This window comes from Lemur catta, chromosome 4 (genome assembly GCF_020740605.2).
Source record: "Lemur catta isolate mLemCat1 chromosome 4, mLemCat1.pri, whole genome shotgun sequence".
Classification (NCBI taxonomy): Eukaryota; Metazoa; Chordata; class Mammalia; order Primates; family Lemuridae; genus Lemur; species Lemur catta.
The window spans coordinates 50,100,033-50,111,570 of record NC_059131.1 but is presented as its reverse complement, the minus strand read 5'-3'; the positions used below and the strand labels follow the sequence as shown (position 1 = coordinate 50,111,570).

At 39.1% G+C, this 11,538-nt stretch overlaps 1 protein-coding gene across 1 annotated transcript in view; it reads left to right on the top strand.

Annotated features, from left to right (window-relative positions):
* Nucleotides 1-746: 746 nt before the first annotated feature.
* Nucleotides 747-11,538, top strand: part of RAB1A (RAB1A, member RAS oncogene family) — a 31,916-nt gene continuing 21,124 nt past the window's right edge. Inside the window, exon 1 of the mRNA XM_045549741.1 lies at nucleotides 747-1,157. Within this exon, the coding sequence (XP_045405697.1) occupies nucleotides 1,135-1,157 (23 nt within the window). The 5' untranslated portion in view covers nucleotides 747-1,134. The remainder of the gene's footprint in view (nucleotides 1,158-11,538) is intronic.

The window sequence follows — 11,538 nt, the reverse complement described above, 5'->3', positions numbered from 1 at the left end:
AGGCTGACTCTGGCTTGTGTCCCACCCACGGAACGTGGAGCCATTGAAGGTTGTGGGATCATGATGGAAGTGCTGTTTCAGGAAGAAACATCTGACAGTGTGTGCAAATGGGCAGGGGAGGAGAAGAAATGGAGGGTACTGCAATACCCAGGCTGAGGTGATAAAAGAGGGGTTGAAATAGGAATGGTAGGAAATCAAAAAAGAAAATGGTAGTGCGCGCGGCCAACACTGGACAATGACCGAACCCAAGTGGGGTTGGGTGAGTGAAGAGAACTGAACGAACGGCTTTAGTACAGGCTCCTTGACTTCCCTTCTGTCTTTTGAGCGCACATCCTCCGACCAGCGGGGTTAACGTAAGCCTCTAGCAGGTCCGGTCAGCAAACGCCGCACGGGTGGCAGGACCAGCCAGGCGTCCCCCTCAGCCCCTTTCCTTCTCCGCTCCCGCCCTCCGACTGTCTCTCCGGTTCTGACCACGCCCTCCAGTCCCGGGGTCTCCCCCAACCCCCACTCTCTTCGGCTGCCGGCACCGCCCTCTGCCCCTCCTCTCCCCTCCTCCTCCCCCCTGGGGCGCTGACTCGCCCGGCTGCCACGTCTCACTGATGACGTCACCAGGGGCGCTCGGCCTCAGCCAATCCGCTAGGGGGAGTCCGAGCGAAGTCCTAGCCAGCAAGTCAGCAGGGAGGGGAGCAGGGGGGGCGGAGGGTGGGGGGGTAAGGGAGTGGGGAATGGGGCGGGCGACAACCCCTCAAGTACGCATGCCCTAGAGACGCGGGGCTTGGCGGGAACCCGAGTCCCGGCCTCTGCGCCACCCTGTCTGTCCTCGGCTTGCATAGCCGTCCTCGCGACTCTCTTTCCCGGCATGCCACGCGGCGCGGCCGCCCTCTGGGCCATGTAAAGGCCCCTCGGTCTAAGGCTTCCCTATTTCCTGGTTCGCCGGCGGCCATTTTGGGTGGAAGCGTTAGCTGAGTGGCGGCGGCTGCTGATTGTGTTCTAAGGGGACGGAGTGGGGGAAGACGTTTGCTCTCCCGGAACAGCCTATCTCATTCCTTTCCTTCGATTACCCGTGGCGCGGAGAGTCAGGGCGGCGGCTGCGGCAGCAAGGGCGGCGGTGGCGGCGGCGGCAGCTGCAGTGACATGTCCAGCATGAATCCCGAATAGTGAGTGCAGGAGAGCACCGGTCGGCTGGGTCCGTGGGCCAGCTTGGGGAAGCTTAAAGGGGACAGGGAGGGCAGGGGAGCGGCTGGGGGCTTTGGCTAGGGTGAGGCACGGGTGATGGAGCAGAAGAGGCTGGCGGCCGGGAGTCGGGCCCCATTGTCTGACGCGGAGGGGCGGCCGGGGGGAGGGGTCGGGCCGGAGGGGTGAGCCCCCGGGCCTGGACCCGGTCAGGTCGGAGGGCCCGAGTGCAGGGTCAGTGCGGAGGAGCAGTCTGCTGAGGGGATTGGGGCTCTTGAGAGTCGGGTGGTGGGGTGGTGTGGATGGGTAGCTTCTCTCGGAAGCATTGACTTTTGAAGAAGGACTTGTTTTTAAGGGGAGGGGATGTGGTGGGACAGCTCTCCTAGAGGGCACTGTCAGACCCTGCGGCCGCACGCTGCGGAGCTGTCAGGATCGTCAGGGTGGAAACCAGCTTTACTTGTATATACTGAGCTTGTTGGCTCGCTCTCCTTCCACCGTCCCCGTCAGGTTTCAGGTAATATGGACGCTTTTCGGGACTGCGTGGGATTGAGGGCAATGAGTAGATGGTGAGAAGTGTTTTAAATTTTTTAGTTCACTTTTTTAATAGCCTCTTGGAAGAGTTCTTAAGAACTCGCCAGGTCCATTGCCCTCCTAAAAACCTGGGTATTTGTGAGAAGTTTTTTTTTTTTTTTTTAGAGGACACTTAAGTCATTTTGTCTTCTGTAGGTCAAGAAAAAAATAAAACAACTAAAACCAAGGAATGTCTTTCTGATACTACCAAATAAAAGGAAGACTGCTGTCAAGTTGCAGGAGAAACGAGTGGGACCTATGATAGTCTGTAGGTTTTGGATTACCTACTTGAATGCTCGCAGATAGGGAATGAGGTTCCATGACGTGTCATGAAAAGTTAATGCATTTCTTTTTCTTGCTTACTCCAGAAGTCACCACAGCAGATGTGACACACCTGGCACCTTTCCTGGGAACTGGTCACTTTCCTTGGGAAGACTTTCTTGGGCTTTCCTTCATGGCCCTTTAAAAAATCCTCCTACAGCTTACATATAAATTAATGAATAAATGGAGGAGATTGAATTGGTATTCCTCTTCAGTGTCAGAAGCCTTTGAGGGATGGGGGAATTTTTTTAAGGGAAAAATCAGTATTTGTCCCCAAAATTGAGTTTATTTGCTGCTTTCGTCAATTACTTCTAAATATTTCCCCCTAAAAGGTCCACTCATCAGTTTAGCTGACTGTCATGTGTGTGTCACATGGCTCTTGCAAAATGCATTCTTACTTCAAGTTTTGTAATACTGTGGTTTGATGCTGAAGTCTTTTGTACTGAACAGAAACCGTAGTGTTTTATTAGAATTTTACATAGTTTAAGAAGCTGAGGATAGTTTTCTTATAGTGACATATTTACTGTGTTGACTTTTTTTTTTTTTTAATCAAGGGCTCCAAGGACAAATTTGGTTTTGCATAGTTGAGCAGAGTTGAACTTGAGGTTATTTAGTAGTTTTCCTGGCAACAATAAAGAACATGGATTTGCTGCTTTATAGAGGTTTGTAAACCTCTGCTGTTCAGGGAGTTTCCTATATTTGCTATTTATAATTTAGTACTGTAAATAGATCTTGAAGATTAGTTGAACAGAACTTTGACAAGTTACTCAGCCTCTGAATTTGTTTCTCCGTTTGTAAAGCAGACTAATAGGAGTCATTATTCCTATCAGGGTAGTGGGGAGATCAAATGTATGTAAAAAAATTTTGGAAAACTGAGAGCACTGTTTAGTTGATATACATCATTTGCATGTAAGGCATTCTAGTAATGCTAGGATTTAGGGATATACTCCTTACCCTCAAGGAGCTTATGATGGAATATAGAAAATAGATTTTATACATATCAAACACCAGTAGATATAGCAAGTTTTGGATGTGTAGCATGGATCAAAGTAACAGGATTTCAGGAGGATGGCGGGTTGTGGTTGGCTGTTTGGATTTTGGAAGACTTTCTAGGAAAGAGAACGGTCAGGGAATTATTAGCTGTTAGATTTGGAGGAGCAGAAGGTAGCAAGGAGGATTTTTCAAGGGGGAGAAGGAAGAGGAATGGCTAATAAATGACAGTAATTCTTAAGTAAATGTAGTGTCAAATTATCCTTTCTTTTGAGAACTCTATAGATTAATGACCTCAACAGGATCAAACCCAGGAATTAGATTTTATGTTTTTTTCTGGCATTGAGTACGCAAGTATCTGGCCTACTGTATTTGTATTCTAGACTGTCTAGTAAAATAATCCAGAAATTTGGGAAAACCTTTCTAAAAGTGTTAGTGAAAATTACTTAGGGTGAGAGGAGGTGATGGATATTTTATTAGTGAAGATCATAAGAGCAACCAGATTATTAGCAGTCTGACTTTAGCAGTTTCTTTTGTCTTTAATGAAGTTTGTTGTCATTGTAAAAGTAATTAGAAAATTTGGAAGAGGAAAGAAAGTAGTTAATTAGCGTTTTATCACCCAGGTACAAGTTCATTTTCTTTAACATGTTGTCGTAAACTTTAAAATCTTATACTTTCTCTTAAATTAAAACTTTTAATGGGTGAGTGCTTTTCCTGATACCAGTTTATCTCAGTAACTAATGAATGGTATATTAGCTAATGTTTATGAGTGTACCCCAGATGTTTCTTAACTTGGCTTTGGTTTATCACTACTGATTTATCTTGTTCCTTTTAGAAGCTTAAAATCTGCCTAAATTTGGTAATGAAAATGGGATCTTGACAAGAGAAAAGGTTTGGTTCTCTCAGATGGATTAGGATTTTTTAGATTTACATTAATGACATAAGATTACCTGTTGGTAGCTTTATTACTGAATGCTTTTACTTTATGATTTTTAAGTTGTAAGCTTTTGGTTTAGGTGTGAAGAGCCAAATATATCAATAATGATTAAATTTTAAGCTGTCCCTTTGATTGCTTTCCATGTTAATTGAGCTGATTTGGGAGAAATGACAAGTCAAGTTTATCTTTAAGGTAGAAATTAAGGGTACTAACTTTTTTGCTTTTCAACTACAAACAAAAAGCAATTGGAAGTGTAATCTGAACAGTAGAAAAAGTAGATGAAAAGGGTCAAAGCTTTCTTTTTTCTGGAGATCTGAAGAAAGATTTTGATTTTGTGAGCTAGGTGGTGAAGCAGGCAGTGATTATTTCAACACACTAGTTAAGAGATACTTCACATTATTTTCATACCAGAAACATTTTTCATAATCCATTGGCTTCTAGTGGATTTTTGTATAGTCTCAAGAAAATCATTTTAGCTGCTTTGTCTTTAAGGAAAGTATTAAGAATAAAGCATGTGTACCTATCTTGAATATACCAGTTTACTATTGTAGAAAGAAATACAGTGGTCTACTTGGATCAAGCGTAATTCTTTAATGTAGAAAAATTTTAAAGGAATTACCTTGTTTTTAGCCACCTCCCTCCCCACCTCACCCCCCCAAAAAAAATACAGCGCCAGAGTCTCAAAATTTTATCAGTCTTTCAAACTTTGCTCTTCTGTTATAGTAGACTCAAGCAACATTTGAATTTTTTCTTTGTTGAGCACTGTCAAGTCTTTTTTTTTTAACTTGTTTTACTTAAGTAAAAGCAAGTTAGCTTTGTTATCTGACTGTATAATTAAATTAATATCATTACCTTCATACTGTTTTTTTGTGAGAGTTTTGTATTAGAAGAGAAGCAGAAATCAATTAAAAGTAAGGGTTTTTTGGGGGGGTGTTGGTTGTTTTCATGACTTTTGGTGGTGGTGATTTTAAAAACTCAGAAGAGTTTAAAGAAACATAATTAGTGTTCTCATTATCTAGAATATGAGTTTTTGACATCCATAGAAGATCAACATCTGTAATTCTTTGTGTAATTTTAAGTTTCCAGTAGCTGTATAGAATCCACAAAATACACCTTAAGAATTTCGTATGAATGGGATGATCTTGTAGGACCATTTAAAGATACGAACTAAAATTTTGCATTTTAAAATTTCCCTTTTCATCATACTTAAGTTAAAATGAGGGATATTAACCATCAAATCATAGGTTTTGTGTTTTTTTAAATGTATTAAAGATGGAAGAGCTTCAAATTAAGTGTTCCCTCTAGTTGGCTTTTAAAGAGAATTTTGCTTTCTGAGTAGTAATTTTATTTCTTAGATATTTTGGTAGCAATCTTAATAATTCTGGAAGCAATCTTAATAATTTACCACATTATAACATCTTACTATGTTCACATCCTATTAGCAATCTTTTGGCTATGCGTATGCATGTGTGTTTTTTCTCCCTGGTATTTTTAACTGTACCTGTATGATAGTTTCACTATTTGTAGTTGTACTAGTTTTATTTTTGATAGTATAGAATAGTTTTCTTTTGCTAAAGGTATCTAGTCTTGCTTCCCTCCTAATAATGAACATATTTAGGGTAAAACAAAATGCTTTTTAAGGTTTTGAGATTTTAGAAATTTGCTAATAAACTACCAGTGTCTTAAGATGAAGAAAAACCTGAAAATGGGTGTAGAGCGCAGCTCAGATATGTAACTTATCAACTTTTTAACCACTCTTTGTCAGAACTACTTTGGAGTTTTAGTAAGTAATTTAGGCAAAATGCCCAGATTTTTTTCCCTATCCTTAGAAGGAGAGGAAGGGGGGTGGTCAGACTGTCGCTGTTTTCCTGTAGAAGGTGGGGCTGAGATTGCTGCTTTGATATCTGAAATAGAATATAGGGAAGAAAACCTAGGTCCTTGCTTTTCTTTGGAACCACCCTGGGAGTGTTTCAGATTATAAAAGGGTAATGATGGAATGATGTTTGGGAAAAAATGGTCCTGAGACCCTGAGGAGCCAGAGAACTAAGTGTTAGTTTGTTGGCTGACTTAACCATGTGAGAAATAGGGTACAGCAGAAGTAGGAAATGAAGTTTTCTTTGGTATTTTTGTGACTGGTTGACTCAGTTCACGGAAACACCCTGCCTTATTAAATCTGAGGTTGTGATAGGTTCTAGTTAAGTTCTGTGCTTGTAGATTGCTAATCATGACAGGTAGTGTTATTTGTGCATGTCTTTATTCACAAGGGAAGACCATTCATTGAAAATAATCACTTTAATAATAGCTACTATTTAATGAGTGCTTACTCTCTGCCAGCCACTTGGCTATGGTCTTTACATGGAGCATTTTATGCAGTCTGCACCTCAAACTGAGATTTAAAAATGAAACTGAGTGAATTATGTAATTGAAGTTTAAAACAATGATGGATTTAACTTCTCTGAATGTATTTCCTTTGCATAATAATGGTACTTAGTAAAATTATTCTTTGTCCTTTCCACTCTGCCTATAGATATTTTCCAGTAACTTGATTTAGGACAGTTATTTTAAACCCATTTTGGTTTAACGGACCTGATACCTATGTGCATACATACTCAAGATCTTTTGCATAGAGTTGCAAAAAGTTCACACCCTTGACTGTTCCTGAACTTCAAATTAAGAATGCCTGATTTGGAAATTGAAAACAGAAAAGGGAATGTTCATTATCATTATCAATATTAAAATGTGGAAACCTGAGAGTGACAAAAAAGTTTAAATCTGGTATCCTGAACTAATTTGAATTTTAAAATGTGGGGATGGTTTGGGCATGACTTTCTTTTAATCATTTAGTCCTCCCTCCCTCCCCCTCTCTTTTTTTTATGCTTACCTTTCTGTTTCTCATATTACTGACATGAAGTGTTTCCAAGAGTCTTGAAACAAAGGCATAGTAAAGTTCATGGAACATCAGCATTCACATTAAGAACAATAGGTAATCCCTGTAATATCTTTACTACCTTAAAATTCGTATGGATGTTGTTAGTATATATGCCTAGTCAAGTGTAATTATAGCCTTACTTAAGGAGATTAGGTGAAATTTATAAAAATAATTGAATAGCTAAATTTATAAAAGACCATTTGAAACAACTTTGTGAAATATATAATGTGGGTGATTATGAGTGCTTTATTTGTAGATTGGTGGCTAGCACCTGCCCTGATGAAGAGCAGTTGGATTCTTTACTTACTAAAGCTAATGAAGTCCAAACTCCAGATTAGGCATTTTCACCAGGCTTTTTTGAGCTGAGCTAATTTATTCTCTACTAACACAAGTGTTCTAAATTAATTTAAGCAGTGAATCACACTTTTCTTTGTGTTTGGTCAGGTCTTGGGTGCTAGTTCATAAATGGTTTGGTTTTTATATGTAGGACTTAACATATTCACTGACATTTTTAATCATCTGAGTATATAAAATATATCATTGGGGGAATGTGTTATGATAAAAAGAGCATTTGGAGTTGGAAACCTGAGGTTTAAATTCAGACTGCTGCTTACCTCATAGAAGTCATTTACACTGTTAAGCCTGTTTCTTTAGCTATAAAATGCAGTTAAAACCCACTAAATGCTGAGTCTCCAGAGTAAGTTGTACAGTTACACGAAAACGATACTTGACACAGTCTAGTAAAGGATGTGAGAATAATGTATAAATGGCAGGTGGTTTTATTTTTAATGTTTTTCTCACGCATTTAATCATCACTCATTTATCTCTTTTTCTACCTTAAAAATTTTTTCAATACATATTTTTAAAAAGTCTTCCACTGGCTAGATATACATACGTACATATGTATACATACAGCTAACTCACCTTGGAATAAAGCTTGGTAAAGAAAATTGCCTTTTCTGTATCATCAGAATATGCTGGAAATTGAGTTCTTTTTCTGTTTTTCTTTCTGTTGTTTATTTTAAAGTACAAGACCAGGTGAGGTGGCTCAAATGCCAGCACTTTGGGAAGCCGAGACAGGAGGTTCACTTGAGACCAGGTGTTCAAGACTAGCCCGAGCAACATAATGAGACTTCATCCCTATAAAAAATAGAAAAATTAGCTGAGTATGGTGGTACATACATAAATTCCCAGGTACTAGGGAGTTTGAGCCCAGGAATTTGAAGTGCAGTGAACTATGATGATGCCACTGCACTCTAGCCCTGGCAACAGAGAGAGACTGTGTCTCCAAAAAATATATAATAATAATAAATAAATAAAAAAGTAGAAAACACGGACTCTGTTCCAGGTGCTTGCAAATTAGTTGAGAAAATGACTCATGTTCAGACCAGCATAATCAATATAACAGTTAATACAAGTTAAATATTATGATATATTAAAAGAATAGGGTGGCATAATAGTGCAAAAGATTTGGAGAAGGGGCCTGTGGTTTCTGTTATTTACAGAAAGTTTGTTGTGTTGATTTAACTGGAGAGGAATGGAGCACCAAGGAGGACTCTTCAGAATCCTTGGTGCTTGTCTTGGAGTGAGCTTAGCAACAGACAGTTTGAGTTCCTACCACCTGCCAGAAAGTTTAATGTACATGGTTTCTCTTAATTCCTCATAATCCTGTGAAGAAAATGTCCTAGTGTTACAGATGCATAAACAGGCAAAAAAGAGTTAAATGACCTGCCCAAGGGCATTCAGAGTAAGCAGCAGAATTGGAATTTTAACTCAAGGACCTGTGATTTCACAGTCCAAGTATGCTGTTTCCACTTTACTACATGTGGTTACTTCTAAGAATTTAAAATTTAAATAAGTAATTAGGCCACTAACATTTTTGTGGTCAGTAACTTTAAAGATTCATGATAACATCTTTAAAAAGACCTCTCAAGGGTTTTTAAGGTATGGTTATGTATGAATGGGTCTTTGACTTCAGCCTTCACATCTTGTTGTGTTGATATTTAAAGCTTCACTAGGGTTGAGGTTAATTGTATCCATTCTCAATTTTTCTGTCCTCCTGACTTCTCTTATACTTGGGGCTTTAGAAGTCATGGGTGTCTTTTTATTAAAAACAAAGCAAATGAAGTGGAGAAATTGCCTTTTCTTACTATAGAGGGGACATTTGCTGCCGATGATATTTTATGTGTTACTAGGCTTTGGGAGTTGTGACTGGTATGGTCATATTAATAGTACTTATAACTATTAGCTAGTAATTTTTAAACTTTCACTTTAGATAATATCAGTAAACTCCTATGATCCTTTGTCACTCATCATATGAACAGCAGCTTTGGATGAATAGCTTCAAAGTTTTTGTATATAGCTCTGAAAATTTTTATAAATTTACCTCATTGTTTGGAGGGAGGAAGGTAACATAATAATTGTCACTTACTGTGCTCCTATAATGTGCCAGGCACTGTGCTAGATTTTTTAGAGACATTATTTCTAATCTTGACAAGAAGGCTAATTGACTGGTATTGGGTGCTAATTGAACCTTTTTATAGGTGAAGCTCATAGTTGTGAGTGACTTCTGCCAAGATCTTGTAACTAGTATGTGATAAAGTCTGAATTCAAATACAGGTCTTTCCAGCTCCAAAACCCATGCAGGCTTTGAGAGGTAAAGAGGTAGAGAAAGTTTACACCCCCGCCTTGGTGCATTTTTCAGCAAATATTTATTGTATATTGATTTAAGACTGTCTAATTTTTTGTCCTCTTGCATCACTTGCCACTTCCTTCGGCACTACCAAAGTTTTCCTCATTTCCAGAACTTCAGCTTTGAATTTTTGGTACACCGTTCTAAACAAAACTAAAATGGAACCCAGAAAATTAATCTATTGTCTCTAAATAGCAAAGAAAAACATGCAATTTTAGTGGTTGAATGTGGGGGCAGTTTTTTAAAAATTGCTTAGCTACTAACTTAAATTTGGAGAAAAAAACTGTTGCGCTCAGATTCTTGGTAATTAGTTATTTTGACCATGTATTTTGATTGACAAGCTGCTTTTGTTTGAAACTGAAAGTTTATTTAGTTTTAAATATTTAATTATAAAAGTAATATGTGCTCATTATAAAATTCACACAGTATAGAAGCATATGCAGTAACTAAAAGGTCTTACCTCTTGTTTCCAGCAAAGGGTAACTGTTACAGCTGGAAGGTCAATTTTGAATTATGTTCTGTGAAGTGTACTTAAAGAGAGTGAAGGGAGAAAAGCCAATGTCAGACACAATCATTGTGAAATTTTTAGTAATCATTCCATACCCCAGAGGCTATTAGTATGTAGTTTACTTATTTATTTATTTTTTTGAGACAGAGTCTCACTCTGTTGCCCAGGCTAGAATGCTGTGGCATCAGCCTAGCTCACAGCAACCTCAAACTCCTGGGCTCAAGCAATCCTCCTGCCTCAGCCTCCCGAGTAGCTGGGACTACAGGCATGCGCCACCACACCTGGCTAATTTTTTCTATATATTTTTAGTTGTCCAGCTAATTTCTTTGTGTTTTCTTAGTAGAGACAGGGTCTCACTCTTGCTCAGGCTGGTCTCGAACTCCTGAGCTCAAACGATCCACCTGCCTCAGCCTCCCAAAGTGCTAGGATTACAGGCTTGTGCCACTGCTCCTGGCCAGTATGTAGTTTAATAGTCTTGATAATTTTCATATTAAAGTTTATTTGGCCACTCTGTCATTATGTCATAATTATGACTTCTTAAAAAATTTGATAATTGATAGTTTTATGTGTTTTTAAGTACGACATAAGAAGCTAAAGTAACATGATTCCTGTCTTAGTCTGTTTTGTGCTCTATAATAGAATAACACATACTGGCAGTTTATAAGTTTATTTGGCTCATGGTTCTGAAAGCTGGGAAATCCAAGAGCATGACTCTGGCCTTTGTGGGGCCTTATCCTGAGAAGGTGGAAGGGCAGGTGAGCATGAGACAGAGAAAGAGGGTGCTGAACTCACTTTTCTAACTAACCCACTCTTGGGATTAATCATTCATGAGGGCAGAGCCTTTGACTTAATTACCTCTTATTAAGCCTTTCCTAACATTGTTACATTGGGGATTAATTTTCCAACACATGAACTTTGGGGGGTACATTTAAACCATAACAATTCCTGTCATGTGGGTGAATCCAATCTAGATGAAAGAGAATGAATTTAGTTTCCATTGAACGTTTTTTTTTTTTTTTTTCTTTTTTGAGACAAGGTCTCACTCTGTTGCCCAGGCTAAAGTGCAGTGACATCATTATAGCTCATTGCAACCTCAAACTCATGGGCTCCAGAGATCCTCCTGCCTCAGCCTTCCGAGTAGCTGAGACTACAAGTATGTGCCACCACACCTGACTAATCATTGACCTTTTTAAAATACCAGGCCTTTTCTTGAAAATACCAGGCTTATATTATAGCTCAAATTATGAAATTCGTATTTTTGGAGTACTGTTTGTATAAAAACAACTATACACTAGAGTTTTCTGCTGTTATACTTTTTTCTTCCCTGGTATATGTCTACAGAGGGTGGAATGTTGAAAGGTGTGTTAGTGTCAGTCAACTTTCTCTCATAAAGTATTCATTGACATGTGAATCTTGTC